Source organism: Eucyclogobius newberryi, unplaced genomic scaffold, assembly GCF_026437365.1.
Source record: "Eucyclogobius newberryi isolate DKJ021-1_F unplaced genomic scaffold, fEucNew1.0.hap1 SCAF_8, whole genome shotgun sequence".
In the NCBI taxonomy this organism is placed as follows: domain Eukaryota; kingdom Metazoa; phylum Chordata; class Actinopteri; order Gobiiformes; family Gobiidae; genus Eucyclogobius; species Eucyclogobius newberryi.
This window is the reverse complement of record NW_027316500.1, coordinates 7,313,706-7,339,534: the sequence shown is the minus strand read 5'-3', so window position 1 is coordinate 7,339,534 and position 25,829 is coordinate 7,313,706. Positions and strand designations below refer to the sequence as shown.

The 25,829-nt window shown below is 41.8% G+C and overlaps 1 protein-coding gene across 1 annotated transcript in view; it reads right to left on the bottom strand.

Moving 5' to 3' along the window:
• Positions 1 to 2,821: 2,821 nt before the first annotated feature.
• The window catches only part of wdr11 (WD repeat domain 11), a 93,944-nt gene continuing 70,936 nt past the window's right edge, over positions 2,822 to 25,829 (bottom strand). The window contains exons 21-29 of the mRNA XM_072436521.1: positions 25,478 to 25,540; positions 23,690 to 23,755; positions 20,249 to 20,432; positions 16,626 to 16,721; positions 14,947 to 15,112; positions 14,092 to 14,189; positions 8,640 to 8,785; positions 7,637 to 7,716; positions 2,822 to 6,120 (exon numbers count right to left, since the gene is read on the bottom strand). Coding sequence (XP_072292622.1) covers positions 5,918 to 6,120; positions 7,637 to 7,716; positions 8,640 to 8,785; positions 14,092 to 14,189; positions 14,947 to 15,112; positions 16,626 to 16,721; positions 20,249 to 20,432; positions 23,690 to 23,755; positions 25,478 to 25,540 — 1,102 coding nt within the window. The 3' untranslated portion in view covers positions 2,822 to 5,917. The remainder of the gene's footprint in view (positions 6,121 to 7,636; positions 7,717 to 8,639; positions 8,786 to 14,091; positions 14,190 to 14,946; positions 15,113 to 16,625; positions 16,722 to 20,248; positions 20,433 to 23,689; positions 23,756 to 25,477; positions 25,541 to 25,829) is intronic.

Below are 25,829 nucleotides of genomic sequence, written 5' to 3'. Positions count from 1 at the left end.
CTTTATAGGGGCGATGGTGTCCAGAACATTCAAAACACTAGATGTAACAGAGTTCAACAAATCATTTACATTAGAACATGAGATATTTTCAAAGTTTATCATTTCCATAAACAGTGCACCTGTGCCATCACTTATGTGTCTCCTCTGAACCACTGCAGGACCAACCGGAGGTTTGGGAGAAACAGACAGGTCGAAGAAGACACAGAAATGATCAGACAGAGCAACATCGATCACATTAACATTTGAAATATTTACCCCCTTTGTAATTATGAGATCTAGAGTGTGTCCTTTGCTGTGGGTGGGGCCTCTCACATGCTGAGTAAGACTGAAGGTTTCAAGGACAGCATCAAGCTCTTTAGCGTTTCTGTCACAAATATTATCAACATGCACATTGAAATCACCTGTAATGACCAAACCATCAAAGTCTGTGCATATGACTGAAAGCATCTCAGTAAAATCATCAATAAAACTTTGGCAGTGCTGGGGAGGCTTGTATAAAACAATGAAGAGAATGGATGGAGACCGTTTTAGCTCCATTTTAAAGGATACATACTCAAATGATGAAAACACCCCAAAAGACAACCTGCGGGTAATTATTTCATCTCTAAAGACAGCACAGACTCCACCCCCTTTTTTGTTTTCTCGTGTTTCAGATTCAAACTTAAAGTTGGGTGGAGCAGATTCTACCAGAACTACATTTCCTGTGTTTTTGTCAAGCCATGTTTCAGTTAAAACATAAAATCAAGATTATAAGAAGAAATAAAATGATTAATTAAGAGAGATTTGTTACATAAGGATCTGACATTTAGCACAGCACGTTTCAGACTAGTTTCAGTGAGACTGGGCTTTATCTTTTCACAGGGAATATGAATCACATTTCTCAGATTGGGCCTGACTCGCATTTTGTTTTTCCATCTGTGTGATGATGTGACTACAGAAATAGCACTAGGGGGGGGGGCTCTTTTTACATAGGGCCCCGGGTTGGTTTGATTTTTAATGTGACAATAAGTCCCGGCAACGCTGAGACCCAGTGCATCCTAGCTATGGGAGATACCAGGTAAAAGGCGAGGTTGGATGGGTGGTGGGGCTTTTGTAGCCAAGGAGAGTTTGGGACCAGGTGAGAGGCGAGGGGGGATGGGTGGTGGGGCTTTTGTTGGTGTAGTCGGCATAGCCCTTGCTATATTGGGCGTGAGTGGAGCCATCTTAATGCCTGATTTGATCAGACTTTCAAAATGGCTGGGAAGGCCCATGGGTGAGAGTAGAGATGAGAAGGAGAATGATGAATCTTTAGTGGGAGTAGATGTTGCAGGGGGAACCCAGGGCTGGTGTGAAGGCAGGGGCGATGACAGGGATGTTGTTGGGCTTGTCACAGATGGGTCCAAGGCCTTTGAAGATTGTTCCTTTGCTGGAGGCGGTGGAGGTGAATGTGGAGCAGCTGGAGCTGAATCCTTTGCTGGTGGTGGTGGAGCAGCTGCTGATGAATCCTTTGGTGGAGGCTGAGGTTGTGGTGCTTTTGATGTTGAAACATTGGCTCGGTCTCTGGCTGATGGAGCAGGAATTCTTCTCTCATTCCTCTCTTCTCTAACTATCTGCTCAGGACCCTGTCCAGGCCCAGTCCAATGCCTCAGAGCGTGGAGCAGGTTCTCTGTCAGCACCCTCACTCCACCTCTGCATAGGTGGGGGCCATTTCTCTTAAACAGGTCCTCTCGTTTCCAGAATAGATAGAAGTTCTCAATATAGTGTAGTCCTCTCGGGGAACACTCTTTGGACAGCCATGTGTTCAGCTGAAGAAGCCGGCTAAACTTGTTTATCCTCCTGTCGATGTTTGGAAGAGGTCCACTTATGAATGTTTTGATTTCCATTTTATCAAGCACGCCGAATAACTTCAAGAAGTCTTTTTTCAAAACTTCAGTCTGTTCCCGCCGCATGTCCACTGCACCCACGTGCACAATCAGCTGTTTAGCTCCTCCATGCTTAGCCATAATATTTGGAAGGAGTGACGTTATCTCAGAAACAGTGGCGCTTGGAAAAGAATGTGTGTTTATCTTTTCATGCGTCACGTGACTTATCGCGCAGTCCCCAACTAAAACAATCTCCGTGACCTTGGCTTGTGGCACAGTTCCTCCTTGCTGTATTTTGGCCACGTCATCTTTCCTTTTTTCATTTAATTCCATCTCTGAAAGTGGTAAAAATCTGTTGGTGAGCTGTATTTTAGGTGACTTCACGTTATCTTTGTATCGTTTAGGCTTTGCTCCAAGTTTGTTCCAAGAAACAGCCTGGTCTTTCTGGTTTTTAGACAGTTGTGGAAACGACACACAGTCACTGCGGTTTAGGTTGAAAGTAGCAGTTTTTCTTGTAAAAAGTGTGCTCTTCTTACCGTCGGTTGACACAGGAATGGTATCGTGAAGAACTTTTTCAGATTCCAAAACAAATATCCGTGTTTTCAGCTCATTAATTTCTTGTTGATATTTCCGACAGCGTTCACAGTCTTTCTCCCTTCTTCTCACGGACATGTCGCTGGCGTCAGATATGTCGTTAAAACTGGAAAAATGTTCTTAAAATCCTTGGTTTACTTGAAAAAGTCTAAAGCAAAAATGTTTGGAAGACAAAAACTGATTAAAAAGCAAAATAAATAAGGAAAGCAGCGATAGCAAGCGGAGCGAGCAAAAAAGCGTGTGCACTCTTCGGAAGCAGGATACTACAGGGACAATATACAGTAACAGCTCAATAAAACAGTTAAAGAGTGTTCTGAAAGCCATAAATGCACAATTATGACAAGCCAAAATGGACAAATGTTAGGGGGAAAAAAGGACTAAAGATCAAAGTGTTAATATCATTTTATTGTACTCCATATATACATATATCTTTTCTCTTGTTATATTTTAGTTTAAAGCATCAGGCTCGTAGTAAACAATGAACAATAAAAAATAATGACACTGTTACAATTCTTCTTTCAAAATATCCCATTCCAGGCGTTTCTCCTCCAAAGGCCGGACAGTAATATTTTGTTTCTACAGACGAGCAGCAGAGGTTAAAATGACACGAGCGGCAGTTGTTTTTACAGTGTGGCTGATTCAAAGTCAATGGATTTTTACAACATCAGTATGACATTTCAGGTTGATGGGCCAAGTCAAACATATACTACATATATATTCTGAATTCAATAACACACTGTACATTTTATCCCACGTATGAAGTCTCCATTCAAACACAGCACTGAGTTTATAAACCATTTCCGGCGTGATGAGACCGGCTGCACATGTATTTGGAGAAACATTTGTGGCATTATTCATATGTCATTATTTATCCGATCATACAGAAATTATGATATTGTTGTATTAAATAAATTACTTTGATGGTTTTCACTTGTAAATAACACATTTTCCCTAATTTTGTATCAATATTGTTCTATTAAAATGTATTTTTTTTTCTATAAAGACACATTATAAGTGGTGTTCAAGATTAATTTCACTAATATAAGCGGGTCGGATGTTAAACGTACATCTCGATTTGATCAAAATTAGATTCATTACACATTCTATATAAGATACTACTTATAGTTTTGTTTACAGCGTGTTCAATTTTGTAAACATGTTTATTTCTTTAGCAATTTTTTTTAAACAAATAGTGCATTGATTGTCAGTTGCCAATGACATTAATCTTTTCCTGTAGCTAATGTTAGCGTAATAATGTATTCACCATAACACATGTACAGCCATATTGTAAAAATGGTCTATAGTGAATCATGTAAAATGTATATATAAAAAAATAAAGACATTAGCCTGCTGATACTTGACAGATTACTTATCGTTCGATATCTTATTAAATTACTTTTGACAGCTTATCTAGAGGACAATCTCATTAAAGAACAGCAAGAATGACAGGGATGCAGTGAGTGTCTTCTGCAATACAAAATTAAACACCTAATTTGGATTGATGGAGCCGGTCAAGAATTAGCTGCATTTATTCAAGAGCTGCAAACTCCCAAACGAGGCTAATTAGAGGACATCACTGGAGCAGTAACGGTCAGAATCATCTCTGCAAATATAGATATAGTGCCTCCTGTGTGCAGCGCGGGCGAGTTAATGACCTGCACAGCCGCAACGGAAATGTACGGCAAGATTAAACGATTTCACAAGGCTTTGGTCACACGAGAGCTACTGGTTATGAGAAAAAAATTATAAAGGATTCGACATTTTCAAAAAATGCTGTCGATTTGGTTAAAATGAAAAGTGCAAAAAGTAAACTTTCAGGCATTTGGTGCAAACGAGCTTTGCTTCCTCCAGCAGATCCAGCATCATTCAGTTTAACACGATATGATTGGTGAAGTATGGGTATTATTTAAGATTATATTCTTTTATGTACGGCATTAATCCCTCTTCTTTTTGTCTGCAATGCCAACGAATGGAATTGAAGTTTGAAGCAAATTTGTTTCTCTAAATACCGTATTTTCCGGACTATTAGTCTCACCTTTTTTTCATAGTTTTGGCCGGGGTGTGACTTATACTTATATATTTATACTCCGGAGCAACTTATACGTGATATTATTTGTTATTTTCACACTTGCAACTGCATTTCATACTCCAGTGCAACTTATATATGTTTTCTTCTTCTCTATTATGCATTTTTTGGCTGGTGCGACTTATAGTCCGGAAAATACGGTAATAGATCTGGTGTATTGTTTCAAGTCAGATGAACTTAACAGTCCTTATTGATTAGAACCAGGCTGAATCTATCAAAGTGTTCAAAACCATTCTACACATTATAACAGCTGGAAGTGTAGAAAATAAAGCATAGTAAAAAAACATTCAAGAATCAATTTCATCAAACAATAAAACACAATCATAAACAATAATAGTCAACGATCTGTGTGTCCAATCGACCTTTGAGAGCATTTAAAGTGGGGAAAGTGTTTGGAAAGTGTTGCATGCAAACACAACGCACAGTGGCGATATCAAACAGCAAAAACACATCAAACCACAACCAGACTTCAGTGACATGGACAAAACGCATCTTTCTTTTTAGTAGGAGGTGCTGTTCCTAAGGTTACCACAAGGGTCCATAGATACTGTACACAGAAGGTGGCCTGCACCGGTAAGTACTACTCCCACATCGTCTTGTAAACGCTGAAACTGTGCGTGCTTTTAAAAGTAGATGAAAAACCTGCTGATATGTTGAGATTTCCATGTGATATAACTTGTGTCCCATCAGCATTGTATTAAAGATGCACTTTGTAACATTTTTGTGTGGAATAAAACACGCATTTGTACTGTTATCTAGGTCACCTCTCCATAGATCTGACCTGACAACATCACCTGCTTGCCTTCATGAAGATATATACGTTTAGTGCCATTCAGTGGGACTGTCCAGGGTCAAAACTTTACATATAATTCTTACAAAAAGTGTACATACGACAAAAACAAAACACAAACTTCCTCAGACTTGAGTATTTATCTTTAATTTAATTAATTTCTTTGAGCACAGATCAACTTCTTTCTCGTTTCTGAAAGCTCAAATGTGCAAAGTTTGGAGTTTTGGGACCAGACCGCTCATTTTGTGTAATGTGGACAGTCATGTACTTACTCTTTGTAAGCTTTATAAATGAGATCCCGGATTTTATATGGGCAAAGCATCTCCATGAAGACAAGCAGGTAGTAAATCCTCCTCCAGAAATGTTACGCAGTGCACCTTTAAATTCAGTAGTTTATCATTATGAGCCAAATTCTTCAATAAAAAATGGCTTAATTTGTCACATTTTACCTGTTGTTTCTCTGTCATACTGGTCATGTCATATGCCAAAATAATCTTGATTTGGCCGTTTTGACGTGATATCCTTCATTGAAAACGTTGCAATCTTAACTTATGGCACCGAAAAGCATCCACAGTTTACGTTGTTTACAATATCCTTCTCCCGTCCTCACTCGGTGCTCTCCGAACCCACTTCCACCTCGTCGTCTGGCAGTAGATTGTCCAGGACGCCGCCTTCTCCCCGGAACAGCTCCTCCATCAGAGCCTCTCCCGCGGCGCCGGCCCGGGACGCCCACAGAGCGGCGCCCTCTCTCAGCCCCAGCGTGCGCAGCAGCCGAGCGTAGTCCAGGAAGGCCGCCTCGATCAGCTTATGTGCAACGCAGGTCAAGGACATACGTGTCTCAGAGGTTATAGCACAAAACCTCTACAGAACTTCACGTAGGAGTGGGTACTGTCCTGATGCTATACGAATCCCGATACAGTCCACAAAATAATGAATATCACTGTGTCCGAAACGTATCCATCGAGCTCCTTCTTTGAACCACTTTTGACTGGTGACATCTCAAAAGAGTACCGCACTATAAGGCGCACTTAAAAGCGTTGAATTTTTTCCAAAAAAAATACTTTATAATCCAGTAAAAATAAGTGCGCCTTATTTATGAAAAATTATCGAAAATAAACCATTCATTGACAGTGCGCCTTATAATCCAAGTGCGCATTATAGTCCTGAAATTACGGTAAACATTTTGGAGCTGCGCTGACCAATTTGTTTGTCCTTGTCGAATTCACGTCTCAAAGAGAAAATGCTGACAGTATTCTTTAATCATTTGTGTACAGCCCTCGCCTTCTTCAAGGTCCATCCTCACTCGATACTTCATTTAACCTAATTTATAGTGACAAGCTTTGCCCAGCGCTGTCCGGTGTTATTTATCACTGTGTGGAAGTGAGCCAAAACTGACCGATGAGCAAACCAGGGGTCAAGCCTTATATCCACTGAAGGCATTAAAACATCAAGATTAAATACAGTTTGAGGTGGACAACAGATTTAATCAGCTGAGCCTTTCCCAGGGTACTTTATTTATGAGGTGATGCGAATTGTAATATGTAAAACGGGTTGCACGAGGATAAAGTGCAGGTCTAAGGTTTTAAAACGCACAAATATGTTCATATTCAGACTCATATTATACTTATTATGTTTGTGCAGACTGATGTGTCATACAAGATGCAGAATAAGGAGACATATTATGGCAAAACTATGCTATGTTTAAGCAGGGCTGTCAAAAGTATCAAAAATCAAGTACTAATCGATACTAAAACTAGCATCAAAACTAGATACTCAATTGAACAAGTATTGACACAAAAAAGTACATAGTTTTAGAATTATCTCGAGCTTTATTAGTATCAAAATTGAGCGCTTTTAACCTGAAGTGAGCAGACCAGTTTCTTTTATTATATTTGTTTTTTTTTTATTTAAATGGAATAAGTGTTAAATACTTCTGCTCTTTTGCATGTCCCAGGATGTATTATTATTTCTGTGAGCTTACATTTTGATCAAAGACTAATACAAATAAAAAGTAGACAAATGACTAAGATTGCGCGGAGCATTTTACTTACCAACCGCTGGAGTTTTAACTCTTTTGTCACATCCTATACTTTTGATTATGTTCCATTTGATCTAGTTTTATACCACATCTTTTAGCCACATCAGAGTTCTTCTTGAGCTAAAAATGAATAAATGACACGATATAAAAGCTAAAGCGTGTTATTAGTGTCCAATGCAGGAGTTTCATCAGCCTCCATTGTGTAAAAGCTTTCCCGTGTTCGCTCGGCGCTCAGTAAAGAATTAAGTAAATACCTGTTCTAAATGGCGTTTCGTAAAAAAGGATATTGGTCGTGTCGTTGGCCTCCATCACCCCAGACTTCAGACAGGCCTCGATGAAGAGAGCGGCCCGATCGAACTGTCGCATGCTGCCGCGGAAACACAGAGGGGTAAATGTGTTAAAATATCATCACTGCAGCTTTGAAATGTGTGAAGCTGAAGCATACATCAACCTTGTGTTCTACTAAGTGCTAAGCGGTGTAAGTGAGAGGAAGTATGGCCGATCGATGGTGAACAAAGGACAGATTAAGACTAATTTGAAGCTAAAGAGGCCACATGACGAATGCCAAAACTAAAGTGTATACTGTATATGAACGCTGGTGCACGTTTCCATTAGAAGTGTTCTCATCAATGAACCCCCAGAAAGTGTATTGGAAAAACAGAACTTTGAGATACAAATCAGACCGATGCAAACCGTCTTCATCTTATGTAATTAGAAAGCACTTTATCTATTGCAAACCTTTAAGAAGTCACTGTATGACTCTTTGGGGTGAGTGGCTGTGCAAGGGTGGTCCACATCTGCTTTAATTTTACATCTGAAAAAGCAGTTCTAAAGCAGTTCTAAAGCTGTGCTAGTGGCCAAAACGTCATCCATGTGGATAGTGAGGTGCCAAAGGGTTTGTGAGCTAGATTTAAACACATAGTTCCCTCTTTCCAGGTTTTACAAATCAAGTACATCGACTTAAAAGTATGAGGTTATCCTTTGTCCTTATTTTTAATCAAATCCTCCCATCTAATCCAAGTAACTTAGTACTTTAAACTGCAAATTATACCTTATTAACGCAAAAACTGTACGTTTGGTCAATATTTTACAGTAGTAATTGATAATAGAAATACGTTAATTAGAATCCATCCATTTCTACCGCTTGTTCACTTTCAGGGTCGCGGGTGACTGGAGCCTATCCCAGTGACTTCGGGCCTTAGAATTAATTTCTCTAGTTAATTAGAATACTTTACCAAATATTTTCATAAGTAAGTGTTGAAATTGTACATCTTGGCCCCGGAGCCTCACCTGTGGAGCATCTCTCCCACTCTGAAGAAGCAGCCGAGCGACAGCAGCACCAGGATGGCCTTGGACTTGTGGTTGACCTGAGGAGAGCACAGATGCTCTGCCCAGCGCTTCAGGACGTCCGAGCTCTCGTTGGGGTTCAGACGCACCTGGGAAACGTGACAAAATTCAAAACTGGTTTGATTGTAATCATGTCTCTAAAATGTATGGGCTCAAAACAGAATCATTAAAGGTCCCATAACATGCAAAATCGACTTTTCAGAGCTTTTAACCTTCTTACATTGCTATTTGTGCTTCATATATGTACCCAGAGTGTTTTTTTGATTGATTCCCTCAGTGTTTAGCTATATTACAGACTATCTCCTTTCCGCGAATCTCCAAACTGACGGGCGGTGGGAGCAAGACCGCGTCATAAGGGCAAGCACGCGTCATAAGGGCAAGCACGCGTCATCATCCCCCCTCACCCTCCCCCCTCTCCACCCGCCTCCCCTCCCGCCTGCCGCCTCCCGCCCACTTCCCCCCGGCTCCGCGCTGCTCCAGGCTCCCTTGTCTCCCCATACAAGCCCCAGAGTTTTTTCTGCTTCGATTTACGACGAAACACGGTTCAAAGAGGCCCAAAACTTCATTAATGATATCGCACTCTTTACTATTATCACAATGGTGAAGGTTTAAGATAAGATAAGATAAGATATTCCTTTATTGTCCCACATGGGGAAATTTCATTGGTGCAACGCAGGTAGATACAGAGGTAGATCCAGAAGAACAGAACAGATCACTTATAGGAAGTCTGAAAAACACTTTCAGTAGAAGATCTCCTATAAATAAATAAAAACTCCCATAGACAAATAAATAAATACATAAATACCATTGCATGTGATCACGACAGTAATTGCACATGAATATGTGTCACGACAGCACATAGATTGCACATGAATTTCACAGTAATTGCACATGAATTGCACATGAATTCCAACAGCAATTGCACATATGACAGAATTGCACATCAGTATTAGGTTAGGTCAGTATTGTGAGTGTTCAGTACTAACAGTTTTTGTTATAAAGTCTGACAGCAGCAGGAAGGAAAGACCTACGGAACCTTTCCTTCACACAGCGAGGGTGGATCAGTCTCTCACTGAAGCTGCTCTCCAGAGCGGAGAGAGTGTCCTGCAGGGGGTGACACTCATGGTCCAGCATAGATGTGAATCTAGCCAGAACCCTCCTGTCCCCCACCTCCTGCACCGAGTCCAGAGCACAGCCCAGGACGGAGCTGGACTTCTTGATGACTCTGTCCAGCCTCTTCCTCTCCCTCTCTGTGATGCTGCTGCTCCAGCAGGCCACACCGTACAGGAGCTGATGCCACCACAGAGTCGTAGAAGGTCTTCAGGAGTGGCCCTGTCACTCCAAAAGACCTGAGTCTCCTCAGGAGGTAGAGCCGACTCTGGCTCTTCCTGTACAGTGCGTCTGTGTTATGAGTCCAGTCCAGTTTGTGGTTCAGATGAACACTCAGGTACTTGTATGAGTCCACTCTCTCAATGTCCCTTCCCTGGATGTTCACTGGTGAGGGGGCAGTGGGGTGGCGTCTGTGGAAATCCACCACCATCTCCTTGGTCTTCCCCGCGTTGATGAGGAGGTGGTTCCGCTGACACCAGTCCACAAAGTCCTGCACCAGTCCTCTGTACTCCTCGTCATCGTCGTCCGTGATGAGTCCGATGATGGCAGAGTTGTCAGAAAACTTCTGCAGGACACAGCTGTCCGTGTCATGTCTGAAGTCTGCAGTGTAAAGGATGAAGAGAAAGGGCGCGAGGACAGTGCCCTGGGGCGCCCCCACACTGCAGGTCCGAGTGTCAGACACACAGTTCCGGGCTCTCACAAACTGGAGTCGGTCTGTGAGGTAGTCCAGGATCCACTCTGCCAGGTCATACTCCACACCAGCCGTCTCCAGCTTGTCCCTCAGGAGCAGCGGCTGGATGGTGTTGAAGGCGCTGGAAAGATCAAAGAACAGAATCCTCACAGAGCTGCCAGGCTTTTCCAGGTGAGAGAGAGAGCGGTGCAGCAGGGAGATGACGGCGTCCTCCACTCCGATGCCAGACCGATATGCAAACTGCAGCGGGTCCATGGCTGAGCTCACGGTGGAGCGGAGGTGGTCCAGGACCAGCCGCTCCAGTGTCTTCATCAGGTGGGACGTGAGAGCCACTGGCCTGAAGCTGTTGAGGTCTTTGGGGCGCGGTGTCTTAGGCACAGGTACCAGACAGGAGGACTTCCAGACCTGTGGTACCACCCTCAGCTTCAGGCTCATGTTGAAGACATGCTCCATAACTCCACACAGTTCATCTGCGCAGGACTTAAGGAGCCTGGGGCTGATGCCATCAGGTCCTGCTGCCTTCCTCACTTTAATCCTCTTCAGCTCACTCCTCACCTGTGCTGCTGTGACAGTCAGTGGTTGGCAGGGGGACCGTGTGCTGGGGGGATGGGTGAGTCCAGGCGAAGTGGGGAGCTGATGGTCCGGGGCAGAGAAGTGAAGAGGAACAGATGCAGTGCATTGTCCAGCTGTGGAAGAGGGAGCATGCAGCTGTGCAGGGGGAGGGGCGGGTAACCGATCAAACCTCAAGAAGTGAGCATTTAAATCATCACCCACTGTAGATCCCCCTCTGTCTGGGCAGGGGGGATTTTGAAGCCCGAGATGGTTTTCAGGCTCCTCCACACTCCCTGAATGTTCTTTTGCTGCAGCTGCTCCTCCATCCTCCTCTTGTAGCCGGCCTCAGCCTGCCTGATCTTCCTCCTCAGCTCCTTCTGCACAGTCCTCAGCTCCTCCTTGTTCCCTGACCTGAAGGCTCTCTTCTTCTCCTTCAGCAGAGCCTTCAGTTCACGGTTAATCCATGGCTTGTTGTTTGGAAAACACCGCACCGTCCGGGAGGGAACAATGTTCTCAAAACAGAAGTTGATGTAGTCCGTTATGCACTCTGTGATGGTGTTGATGTCCTCCCCATGTGGGTCATGAAGCTCAGTCCAGACAGTGGTGCTGAAGCAGTCCCTCAGAGCTTCCTCGCTCTCAGCAGACCACATCCTCACCTCACGGGACACCACAGGCTGCCTGCGCACGATGGGTTCATACACAGGCCTCAGATGTACAAGGTTGTGGTCTGAGCTGCCCAGGGGAGGGAGGGGGGAAGAGGAATAAGCCTCCTTGGTGTTGGCAAAAAACAAGTCCAATGTTCTATTCTCTCTGGTGGGGCAGGTAACATACTGGGTGTATGTTGGTAGAACAGAAGAGGGAGAAGCGTGGTTAAAGTCACCAGAGATGAGGAAGAGAGCCTGTGGATGCTGTGTTTGCAGCCTACAAGTGCAGGAGAGCAGTGCTTCACAAGCACTTTCAGCATTGGCAGACGGGGCCACATAGACTGCGATCAAAATCACATGTGAGAACTCCCGGGGCAGATAATATGGCTCGCCAATAGTTCAATATCCTTGTTACATAGCTGCTCCCTCACGGTGCAGTGTTCGGGTTTGGACCAGCTCGTGTTCACATACACCGCCAGACCTCCACCTCTTTTCTTCCCGCATTCTCTCGTTCTGTCCGCCCGCAGCAGATGAAAATTGTCCAAACCTACAATAGAGTCTAGCATTTCTGCCGTTAACCAGGTCTCTGTGAAAATCAAGACGCTGCTGTCCCTATAAATCCTCTGGGACCGCATGAGGCTCGCTATTTCCGTCATTTTATTTTGAAGGGACCTCACGTTACCCATGACTACGGCGGGAACGACTTCCTGTTTTCTCCTCTCTTCTCTCGGAGTTTACGTCCAGCCCGTCTGCTTCGCTGCGTTTTCCTTAGGATGTCCGCCGGGATAACGTGACGATCTCCGGGTAAGACGACTGTTCTCCGCAGTTTCATGAGTTCCTCCTTTGTGTAAACGTGGTACGGCGCCGGCCGGGGGGCGGGGCCGGAGCCTGGGGACTCAGAGCCAAGACACATCGCAACGACACGACGAAAACACTCAATCCAGCCGAATAAAGTCTAAACAAGTTCATTTAAAGCGATTCCAGTGCGTGTCCTGATCGTTCGTGAAGTTCCTCTTTCATATAAACGTGTATATAAACGTGTACCGACGACACGCCGTACTTTAGCGCGGCCGGAGGGCGCGGGGGGGCTGGTGGGCTAGCTCAGAGCTAGCTCACGTCACAACAACACAACGAAAAACGCTCAAATCCAGCCGAAAAAAGTCAAAAACAGTTGAATTAAAAAACTATTCCAGCGCGTGTCCCTATCGTGCAGTAAAATAGAAAAAGCATACTAACTATATTTACAAAATATAGGAGATAAAGCACAATAAGTGTGAGAAAGAAGAGAGAGCGTTTACACCGGGCTGCCAGCTGTACCAGCGCCTTATGACGTATCTTTATGTGGCAGTTGATGCAGCAACCGGGAAAATAAACGGAGAGAAGTTCTATCCGATACCGAAAAACCAGGAAATAAGAGCACGATGGACATAAGACTTATATATATGCGCACGCTGTAGAATAACAGTTTTATTTAATCTCAAAGTAGACTCTTTCTCACTCAGTCGCGCGGAGCGGCGCACCGCGGAGCTGACAGCTGTGGGGCACACACTACGTCACGGGTGGGCGGGGCACACACACGCTCTGAGACTACGTCACGGGTTGGGCGGGGGAGCCAGATCGCTCTTCGCAAGGGTGGGGGCGAATAGCAAACCAAGCCGTCTGCATTTCCGGGTTGGTGAGGGGGTCCAAGGTCTGGGTGATATTTCTTAACTATTATGTTAAGGGTGTTGCACAACCCTTATTATGATCAATTATACACTTGGGATAGACTACGAAACGTGAAAAAAGCATGTTATGGCACCTTTAACAATAAAACGTCAAGCTATGTCACGTTATGTTATGATGAGGCATGTGTGTGAAAGCTCTGTGCGTATCCTGGTTTGGTCCAAGTTTGAGCCTGGTTTAGTCCATATTTAGACTTGGTTTGGTCCTGCTCTAGGGCCTGAGTTAGTCTCAGTTTAGCCTCAGATTGACTAAGTGAGTCTGCAAGTGAGAATGCAGCCCGATTATGTATTTGTCGTCATCATATCTTTAGGAAGTTGACAAGAAAGAGTGAGACAAGTCTTCAAATGTACTCAACCACTTTCATATCAATAATAGCCAATTCATTTATCCATGGGTTTCAAAATGTTGGCAAATCTGGACGTTAGAGATTAACAATTTAAAACAAAGCATTTTAGCTTTTGAATGGGGAAAAGTCCTCAGGAAGCTGAAACCCACAAACTGCCCCAGTGTCTGTGTTTATCCAAATGAATGAAGGAACGATCAATGCATTTTCACACAGCCTCTCTTTGTACTCTTATGATACAATCCTGCATGTCCTGGTAAATGTGTGTGCAGTGTAAATATTGCTCCATATCTAACGCTTCCTGTTGATGGATGTGTCACGCTGAGTTACCTTCGCCAGCCAAGCAGCGCGGTTCCACTCCCCGTAGGTCTGAAGGTACCGACACGCATCTGCCGCCTTGTCAATCAAGCACAGCAGCTGGACTCCCTCTGACAGACACATAGAGACAGAAAAGTAGGTCTTATTGATGTGCAAGACAGCAAGACAGTCAATACCGCCCCATAGAACTAAAAAGTGCACACGGAGCAGCTCTTAGGGTGTCAAAATATCAAAAATCAGGCAGGAATCAAAAACTAAAACTGGTATTAAAAGGAAAAAAAGAAGGGATAAATCACAGAGACAGGACCAATTTCGACCTTTTCTGAACAGTTTTAGAATGATCTTTTAATAAATATATTGTGTAAAAATATTATTGTCATGTCAAAATGGTATTGAGTATCAAGTCTTTTCATTAGTATCGAGGTTGAAATTGTTGTAGTTCTCTGGTATTGCATATTTATTTGTGTATTCCTGATAGTTCTGAGGAAGAAAATGGAAAACTACCAAAATATTTTAAATTATTTAGAGCCGTCAATCTATCTTCTTCCGCTTATCCGGGCCCGGGTCGTGCGGGCAGAATCCCGAGGCATTCCCAGGCCAGCCGAGAGACATAGTCCCTCCAGCGTGGGCCCGGGGCCTCTTCCCCGGGGCCTCTTCCCAGTGGAAGATGTAAAACGTAATATTAAAAATACATGTATAGTGTTTGCAGTTGCAATAGTTCTAGTAAAAAGGAACCGTTTCTAGTTTTCAACTAAGTTATAATTATGTTATTTAGCTAGTTATACTATTATGTAATCTGTAGTCGAGAGGTAATTAGATTTCCTAAAAAACAAATCCACTGTACACAAGTATGAAGCAGAACTGTACCTGCGAGTTTGCCGTTAGCGATCATGTTTGTGGCCACGAGCTTGATGGTGGACTGTGAGGGTCCTGACGAGGTGATGGTGGTGACCAGACATGCTTTGAGCGAGTCGCAGTAGTAGCTTGTGTTGTCCGCACTCGTCTCCAACAGCAACTGCACCGCTCGATCCGTCTGTGACAAGAGACAGGAATGATGAAGTATAACAAGTATTATGCCAAGACACGCATAGATTACTATTTTTACATTTTATAAAGAACAAGGTGAGAGTGTATTGGGGGGAAACAACTGTATAAAATAACGTATCAAGCATTACAATAATCTCAAAATCAGGAAAACAATACTTTGCATTGATAAGATTGTAAGATTGTGATGCAGAATACACACTTCTCCAAGCGCGAGTCCAGTCACACTGGCCTTCAACCTAAATCCGCAATGCTCTCCTGTGAGATTCTTTTTCCTCGTAAGCAGCAGTGACACCAGTGACCAGATGGATTTTCGGGCAAGGAAATCAATATCCAATCGATACATTTATTCAGCATTGGTGCGCTCACAATGCGCTGTGTATTAATGCTAATTCAGCATCTTCTGTCTCACCTGTGGAGCTTCTCTCCCACTGTGTAACAAAAGGTGACAGGAAAAACACTAGGAGGTTACGGAGAAGAAAGGACCCAGGCAACCACCGAGACGCTGCAAACAATGCGGAGTGTCCTCGGGAAATTATGCTGATTATCTCCTCTTTTCATCAGAGCCAGAGAATGGCGGTCGGTAGCTCATAGCGGGGTCAGAGGAGTCGCTTATAGGAGGCATGTTCTTTCATCAGAGAGTTTCCTGATTGCCTAAGAGCGAGCACCGCCGGAAAACTGAAAGCCCAGAGCCTTCAGTGAAAGGTGTCTTAACTCCCCGAACAGATGAGGCTCCGGGGACAAAGGAAGCGGCACTTATCCACTCGCTTGCATCATTAGCTTGGACAGAAGACATATATCCTTAGCCCCATAATGGACACAAACACAAACGCACAGCTGAGCGGAGGGAGAGGTTTGTGTAGGCCTGCTGGAGACTGGAATGTGCTGCTGGAGTTTATGCAGCGACCAGTTTTCTGACGCTACACGAGTCATTGAAGTTTAAGTTAGAGTAAAGTAACTAAATTAAATGAGTACCGAACTGAGCGTGTATAATATGCATTTATTTGAAAAGAGAAAAGACAGTGATGGTTGAATCCTACATGGTATAACTTCTTCTTATGTTTTATTTTTTATTCATTTTTTAATATGACCCAAAATAGTCAGGCTTTTTGGCATGAATTATTAGTAGCGGTAGTAAGTAGGGTTGCAAAAAGTTCAGATATTAATCAGATACTAATCAGTTCCAAAACTAGTGTTAAAACGTTACATACAAGACAAAATTGTACGTTTCCTGAACAGTTTTAAAATTATCTTCTTGAGCTTTATCATAACATAATGAAAGTACTGCCATTTTGTGTTGAAAGTTGTATCAAGCCTATTCCTTAATATAGAGTTTGAAATGTTTGTATTGTGACAACACCAAGTAGTAGTAGTATGTCTTCTAAAATATTACTTTTACTTATAAAAAAAATCCTTCAATCCCATGAATATAATACATTTAAAACACATCTTAGAAAAGCGCTGATATTGTATTGTAACTGAGTCAGTGGTGCAGTTCCTACCTGTCCCAGCAGGAGGAGCTGGTCGGCACATTTCTTTGTGTGATCATAGCTGGAGCGCTTGACTTCCTGCAGGTGAACTCTATCCAGCTGGAACTTCTGTGGAGCACAACAAACAGAATGATTCATTCAACCAGCTGCAGTTAAGCAATCAATACAAGTCAATACAAAATAACTGACACTGTGACCTTTTCTGCAAATATGTGGGAGACAAAGATTTCACTGAGATGAAAAGCGAGATTTAAAAAGTCATTTCAAGACTTTTTAAATATTTAAAGCTTTTATCACATCTCGCTCCGCCGTTCCATTATTCTTTTCAAATTATTTTTTTTATTACTTGCTCTCCGTTAAAGATCATCTCGCTTTGTTCTGAAACATCTAATCAAATCAGAGTCAGTAAAACAGGGCTGTGGAAAGTGAAAACGCGACCGATCCGGCTGTGCCATGCAGCGAGTTGTGTGCATGTGTGCGTGTGTGTCTGTGTGTGTGTGTGCATATGTGCGTGTGTGTCTGTGTGTGTGTGAGTGTGTGCATGTGTGTCTGTGTGTGTGCATATGTGCGTGTGTGTCTGTGTGTGTGTGTGTGTGTGCATATGTGCGTGTGTGTCTGTGTGTGTGTGTGTGTGTGTGCATATGTGCGTGTGTGTCTGTGTGTGTGTGTGCATGTGTGTCTGTGTGTGTGTGTGTGTGCATGTGTGCGTGTGTGTCTGTGTGTGTGTGAGTGTGTGCATGTGTGTCTGTGTGTGTGCATATGTGCGTGTGTGTCTGTGTGTGTGTGTGTGTGTGCATATGTGCGTGTGTGTCTGTGTGTGTGTGTGTGTGTGCATATGTGCGTGTGTGTCTGTGTGTGTGTGTGCATGTGTGTCTGTGTGTGTGTGTGTGTGCATGTGTGCGTGTGTGTCTGTGTGTGTGTGTGTGTGTGCATATGTGTGTGTGTGTCTGTGTGTGCATGTGTGTCTGTGTTTGTGTGTGTGTCCGTGCGAGTGTGTGCGTGCATGCGTTTGTATCAAATGCGCGGCTTTACTTTATTATGATGAATCCTTGTGCGAGCCACAGCCCTGAACATAAATTCTACAGAGAGAGGCCAATTGAGTTTAGTAACTTGGAGTCGGGGGTATTAGTAATTATGGTCAGAGTGCTGCCACTGGAGATGTTTTATGACAACAAGAGATGGATGCAGACAGAACTGTGCAGCTATGGGATTACAGTGAGGGCTCAACAACAGCAGTATTGAAAAAGACCATAGTATTTGCTTCATTCATTTGTCTTCCTTCTCTTACAGTGTTAACTTTATTAGCTTGGTCTTATATTGAGAAGTTATGGGGGCTTGGGTGGTGTGCACTCAGGAATGAGTGCCAGAATATCTGCGCAATGCAGCTCAATCTTGAAAATAGTTGGAACAGATAAATAGCTGTGGATTGGGGGAAATGGGCATTTTTAGAGGAATGAAAGAAAAAACATGGCACAAACAGGTACGAATCATTCTTAAAAGATCTTAAAAGTAGGAGCATAATGTCTCCTTTCAGTCTTATTATGATCAACGTTTAATATGCATGTTTACTTTTATAGTGAATAAAAATGAAAAACAGCACAATCTCTCAGTAAATTATTGAAAATATTAAAATTAATTCCTTTCCTAGCATAAAGTGATCCATTATGCAAAACTAGTACCTTACATTTGAATGACAGGTTAGAAAGGTTACAATTTTCATTTTTGCACAAAACTGTCTTCAGGCAGAACACACTTATTTTTCTGAACACATTTTTTTGCATTTGCATTGTATATACATTTAGATGAGTGATTGTGCAGCTGGAAAATGGTTTGGCAAAAGGAATAAATCTATGCCTGGCAGTGCAGATGGTGAGGTTTAATTGTTCCTTTAATGCTTCACTTGGGGAAAATATGGTTTGCTGCTCGAAGCAAATGCTGCAGTGAATAGCACAATTACTTATGAGCGGAGTAACACGTAACTAATAATTATTACTCTTCGTCTTCCTAATTTGTCCAACAATGCTTGCAATAAAAGGAAAACATTTTAAAAAACAAATGTGTTGATGTCTGGCACCTCCTGCGTGCTGACTAAACTGTTGAGTTGAGATGATTTTGGTGATAATAAAGCCCAATAAATCTTCAGGGCTCAAATTCCAATCCCGGAACAGAGTGGATAATTAAAGAGAAAAACAGAAGGAGAAGAGCCTTGTACAGCCAAGTCATCCCCAAGACGGATGAGTCCAAACAGAATGTGAGATAACGTCATCGGTACGACTGTGAGAGATTGATGTGGTCGATGTGATGTTTGCCTTAAAAGACCTAGTGAGACAAGTCTATTATCTTATCCTAGTAGTACATAACACACTATTGCATGCTCCTAACAATAAATTAGGAAATATAAGACAGTTTAATTGGATTTGAAAGGACAGTGAATGGATCAACAATGCTTGGGTGTTGGCAAGTACAGGCCTTTTGGAGAAACGGGAACATTGTCAGTAGTAATTTAAATGTATTTGAGGTTTATAGAATACTTCAAATAGTTCTCACACATAAATATTATCTCACGTTGTAGTGTGTAAAATATATTCAGTTATAACACAGTAGTTACTAGGGTTGTGAAAATGTCGATACAGCGATATATCGTCACAGACTCCGTATCGATACGCATCTTTTTAAATTTAATTATTTTATCGTTTAAAGGACACATATTATGCAGAGATGACTTTGTTGAGCTTTTAACCATGTCATAACACTGTTCCCTCATCTAAAACACACATGGAGTTGTATTAAGCTTCATTCACTCTTGTTTGATGAATCCTGGTTAGAAAGTCCTCTCCCCTCCGAGCATCAAAAACATTCAATTATAAATTTCCCCGATGTGTGACGTCATAAGTCGAGCTCGGAGAGTTTCTGCGCTTGTTTATGAGTCTATAAATCATCACCTGACGTATTCTGAGCTATTCTGCCATCAAATCACAATCATTACAACTGCGTGGCAACATTAGCATGTCTGGTAGCATCTGATCTGCAGCCAGTAGATGGAGCCTATTGTCAATTCCTGGCGTGGGAAAAGCCAGAGTGACAATGTTATTTTAGTCAAAAAAACTAAAAACATTTAGTCCTAAACATGAGGCCAAAGTAAAGGTACTCAGGGGGATGTTGAAAGGCCAATAAGAATCCAAATAATGCATAATATCTGTCCTTAAAATGAGCAAAACGTGTATAATACTCCAGAAACATTTCAACTGCCTCTATTCAAATGACAAATAAGGCTTTAAAGAAGGGGGAAAAACTAAATGTTACCCTTTTGTGAGAATCCATCAGCGTCAAAGGTTATTGCGGTGTGAAATCTGTTCATCAGTGTTAGAACCGAAACCAATTGAGCAGTTGATAGATGAACATGCAGTTGGAAGTGGGCCGCAATGAAAAGAACAAATAAAATGCAGCAGTAACAGTAGAGTCTTTTGTGTGATGAGGGCAGAGCTGTTGACTTCGAAGGTTGACCGCTCTGTCGGTTTATTTGTGGCTCTGAGACTCCTCCAGCGGCTTCTCACTGTGATTGTTTGTTTGCAATGTTCCTGTGCATATTGACTCGGTGAACTGTAATATGGTGCAGTGTTTTGTGATGCACTGACCTGAAAATAGGAGCTCTCACAAAGGACGTCGTGGCAGATGTCCAGGTGAATCTGAGGTGACGGTGGAGCCTCTTCATTTTGGTTCTCTCCGGTCGTCAGACTGAGGAGCCGGGCCTGAGCGAACGACTGCAGGTAATGGGACGCCACGGTCCAGAAGTGCAGGTCAGATTCGTCTCCAAATAACCTGAAAGGAAAAACATGGTTATTCTATATAGTACCCAAGTCCAAGCCAGTGATTCTAAAGCCTTCCACACAAAGTATCTCCTCAGAAAATATAAGTCTTTCACAGTACTGGTGACAGCAACAGGAAAGGGATTTAACTAGAACAGACGAAGGACTAAAAAGGTCTACATCAGGACTTAAGCTGGCCTTACACTGTGCAAGTTTTGGGCTCTTCTATGCGTCTGTGTCGTGCAGTGTACGGGGGTTTACGAGATGCAACGGCTGATCATACAGTCGCAGGGATTTGTCAAGAGTCATAGAGTGTTGCAGAAACTGAGTGAAAAATAAAAGTTAAGTACAGCTGCCTGCAGGCGTCAGTAAACACACTGAGGGGCTGAAGCGGAGCTAGAGACAGGGAGGTGAAACCCGGGGCACCACAAGCGCTACTGACCCGCTTCAGAACAAATCAACGCACACATGAAAGACAGAAAAGGTTTGTGGTGAAAGCCTCTGACTTTAAACAAAGCAGTGCTAAAGTTAACAGTGCCAGTGGTTTGCTAACGGGTTTCTAGGATGTTTGGGGAAATAAACCACTTTGTACGATGAGATGTTGGGACCACAGAGGGGTTCAGAGCGCTGCACACGGGCCTCCTCTGTCTCGTGTCCCTCGTACAGTGTGAGCAGGTAAACGTGTACCTTTATTGCTCCGTACAATAGCTCATACTCCCGTGGTGAGCTCGGGCTCTCCTCGGATGAGATTCAATTGCACAGTGTGAGTTTGAGAGTAATTTGAAACAACTTCAAAATCTTACAAAAATCGCACAGTGTAAGCCCATCTTAAAACCGGTACAATCTTGGACTAAACCAGGTCTAAATTATAGCTCCGTTTGTGCAAGTTGTGCAAAAAAAACATGTTTTGTAAGATCCTCAGCACAATCATCAGTATTTTGTTCAATGGCTTAATGATATCACTCATACGGCCTACTACACTAGCTGTTGCTAGGTTACCTGACCATGTTAACAAGGGCATGAAAACCTGTGCGCAAAAGAACTCAATGCACCTCTACAGTTTGATTCAAAATGTTTTGAATTAACCTTGAGTAAATATAAAGCTTGGTTGATTGAGGGCCTGCTGATCGTAATTCTTAAACAAAACAGGACAATTGTAGTAGTAAAACAGAACTAAGTCATGTCTTAACCAGGACTAAACAAAGTCTTAACCAGGTCTAAACCAGGACAGAACAAACTAGCTAATCATTCAAGTCAGTACAAACAGGCTTGAAAAAGGACCTACTTAACTTGATCCAAACCAGAACTAATGAAAGACTAAACTTGATTTAAATAAGATGTGGCCAGTGTCAATTAAACAAAAAGAGCCAGAGTTTGACACATCAGGTAAAGTGCCTTAAATAAAACAGCACACACGCGGAGGATTCTGCATATTAAGTGAAAGGGCTGCTCCAATTTTCAGATTTATGCTCAGAGGAGATGAGAAGTGGGGCGCGGATCAGAGCTGCTGACACAAGCTCAGACGAGTCATGCCTTAACAGAACACAACTGTAGTTACAGCAAAGATACAGCCAATTATTTTGTTGAGCAATGTAACTACTAAAGTGAGTTAAAAAATAAACCTTAAATGACATTTTGGAGCATGCGCACTTCCGCTTGAGTTCTCAACTCGGCGAAAAATCGTCCATTACGCCTTTAAGGGAATACTTTATTTTAGGCTACATTTATTAACATACACAACTAGCTGGTAATTCTGCATCACCTTTTTCGGCTGCTAATTTGGCATTTACTAACACTTTCCCTAAAATACTATACCACCAACGTTCCCTCTAATTTTTCACATGTCTGGGCAAACACACAAGCTTCCTGGGCACACTGAGGACCACTGTGAGCAACATCAGATGTGCCCCCTGTGGCCACACACCAGTATCACACGGCACGCCTGTTCAAAACCATGGATCATAGCAAGTTACATTAAAATAATCAAATTACAGCAGCAATTTCTATTAGTTTACTTTTATTACAAGAAATTAGGCCTACTTAAAATGAAAAACACAAAAAACCTGTTCATGAGATGTATAGCAGTAATATGTGAGAGTCCTGCTTTGGCCTGGCTGTGGTCCAGTGGCACAAGCCATTCCATCCTAAAAGAACTAAATTTCTTTTTACTTTGGCTTGGTGAGTGGCTGTGTCCCAGGCGCTGCCCATTCGTTTCACCATGATAAGAGTCTTTTAACTCTGCCGCATTATTGTTAGCTAGTGAACCTGCAAGGTGCGTATGGGCAGGGTTATGCACTATCAATGCTCTGATTGGCTGTGTAGTGTCCCCCGCGGTCGTCCGGCGTACCCCACCCGCGGTCCGGGCACCTGTGGTCCGCTGCGCTGGGGACTAATTAGACTAATTTCTCAGTGAATAATATTCACTGAGTGAATATGAGTCTGAGTGAATATAGAGAACACGAGTTACACGACGTGTCCCGTGGACATTGCTACTACTGTCCACTAGAGTCTTCTACAGTGTCAAACACTTGCGCTTCATTCTAGATATTAGATATTAATTAATAAGTTTATGGTGAATAACATTTTCTGCGCGCCATAGATTTTCTTCTGCGCGCACTATGAGCGAGCAGTGCGCAATTGCGAAGGCGCGCAGCTTAGAGGGAACAGTGTATACCACTATTCTATATTATAGCTCATTAGTATAATGTTGTGTTTGTTAATAATGGTGTTACATTATGTAAGTGCTATATAGAATTTAGTTTTTAGCAAAAGCCCATTTTGAGATCCTAATTCATGCACACAAATGTGAAACTAATAAGCTGTAATAAGAAGTTTCAGAATAGTAAATGTCGAATTAGCAGGAAAATGTGTTTTAAATTAATTAGAGATGAATAAATACAAAAGAATCATCAAATTATCCATTTACATGTTGTCGCTGCAAATGAGCCACTTAAAAAATATAATTTTTACCTTATGTGTAAGAGAACGGCACAGGTTACAGCACAAGTTTGACAATTTATGTCCAAAACCAGACCTTTTTCAAAATAGAGCACTTTAAAGAATACAGGGCAAAAATTCATTATTCATAAACTATAAATGTTGTTTTTAAGTTGGGAGTAAGCAATTATGATTCTGAAAAGAGGTCTGTAACAATAAACATGTTGTTTCTTGAACATCCATTACTGGACTCTAAATCTAGTCATGAAAAACACCTCAGCTGTCAGAACATCGCAGTTTGTACAAAGCCCTGACATGTTCAACCCTTCGTACCTGGACACCAGGAGGCAGCGCTGCAGCAGGCTCAGCTCAGGGTCCAGAAGCACACTCTTCATGTCACTGTGGAGCCAACCAGAGCAGAGCGTCACTCACAGCAATAGACAATCACAATCTCCATCCACCAGAGTGACACTTAGAGACAGACAAACATTTGGACACAATTGGATATAGGTTTATAGCTCAATGGATTACTACTCCTCAAATGAATACAAAAGTGCAAGTTAATGTTTAATGTTGAATTAATCAGACAAAAGGCCACACATTAATGCTTTATTTTTCTGTACCTGAGAGATCATAAGATAAGATCATAATTCTTACAGTTAGATAGTATGTATTATGAATATATACAGACTTTAATTCACACACAAACACAGCTTTCAATGTCTTATCTATGTATTAATAAGAAGTCTACATGTTGGGGAATAAAAAAGCACTACTGAAAATATGTTTTTCACACATCCAGAGTGACTCCTTATGTAACATTTTCATAGAAGTGTATTCAGATATTTGAATATTTATTTTACATTTCCAAAATAACCAATATACATTTAACATTCATGATTCTATTTGACATATTTATGATTTCAATAAATAACATGCTACAATAGACAATTCCAAAAAGGAGAGGGAAGACGCAAACACCCCTCATTACAAAAGTATAACAATAATCACGCTTCTGCCAGACTTTATTCTTATTTATTGGTAAATCCATTGGTCTATTAAACTTCACTATACAATATAAATTACTGCATTCCTTAGTATTGCTTTTTCATTCTTCCCCCCAATGCATAATAACATGGCACCACATAAACTATATTTCTTTGTACTTTAGTTTAAACCATTTCACATTTGGACATTGTTTGAGATCTTCGTTCAGACATTTCCATTTTTGGACTCCACAGACAGACACAGAAAAGCTTTTCCAAGTTGTTCGGACTCTGGCCATTTTGAAAAGGTGAACTCTCCTTAAATTATACATATTTTCCCTTTCAATAAAATGTAAAAAGAGTATTTTTAGGTAATAGTTTGTCATTTGCCTTATACATTATTTGTGTGGTCTGAAAGCTAATCATTTCCTTGAGTTTTAGAATGGTTGAAGTAGTAAAAAACTGGATGAAATCATTCTTTTTTTCACAGTTTTTTTTTTTTAGCAATTTTTGTTTTGCTCAAGTTTAGAGATAACTTGTTCCTGTCAAACCAGGTTTTTAATATCAGCATTTGAGACACCATTTCAGAAAGTAAATGTTTTCACCAGCTCAAAATAAATTGGTGTTGTCTGCAATAAGACAGATTAAAATAATTGCAAAAGTATAAATAAATATAAAATATAAAAAAAGTAAATATATTAAATGAAAAGTTTTGTTCCCAAACCAGACCATTCAGACAGACCACATTCAATGTTTGAACATGATGAGCTATACTCATTTATTTGAACAAACTGTGCTCAATTTGTAACTCTTTACCCTTTCAGAGAACATCCAATAAAAGAGAACGAAAAATATCACTTTTATATGGTCCATTAATCGAATCTGTCACATCGGGTCTTTTTTAATCGAGAGGTCGTTAGGCAATCAGTCAGTAAAAGCATGTGGTTTGAAGCAGAATTCATTTAGGAGAAATCCTTTAGCCATTTCTTTGTGTTAAAGGGGACACACATTAGATTCTATTCTGAAATTATTACTGAAAGTCATGTTTTTGTTTTTGCATTCATTGATGAAAAACACTAAAAACATCCAAACAAATATAAACGATTATATGCATTATTATAGGCAGAAATCTTACTTCGACAAAGAGTTGAGCTGCTCTTGTATCAGACCTTTAATCTCATTTTTCTCGCTGTAGTCCCTGAAAAAAAGAAAAAAGTTTAACGTTCACTCAATTGCACCCACTGGCCTGATTAGACTGCTGCTTAATAAGACGGTCTATGATTAAAACATCGCTGTGACACATAACTTCATTCACACACATTATGCTGAGGTCAGATAACACCGTGAGCCGATATCTAAACATGCCGACTTGTGATAAGAAGAGGAACCACTTTAACAAGACTTTATTACTGCTTCTACACTTGCTTAAACAGGCAAAGTGGGGATTATTTTAATTTGAAAGTGATAAATTGTTCACCCGGGAGGTC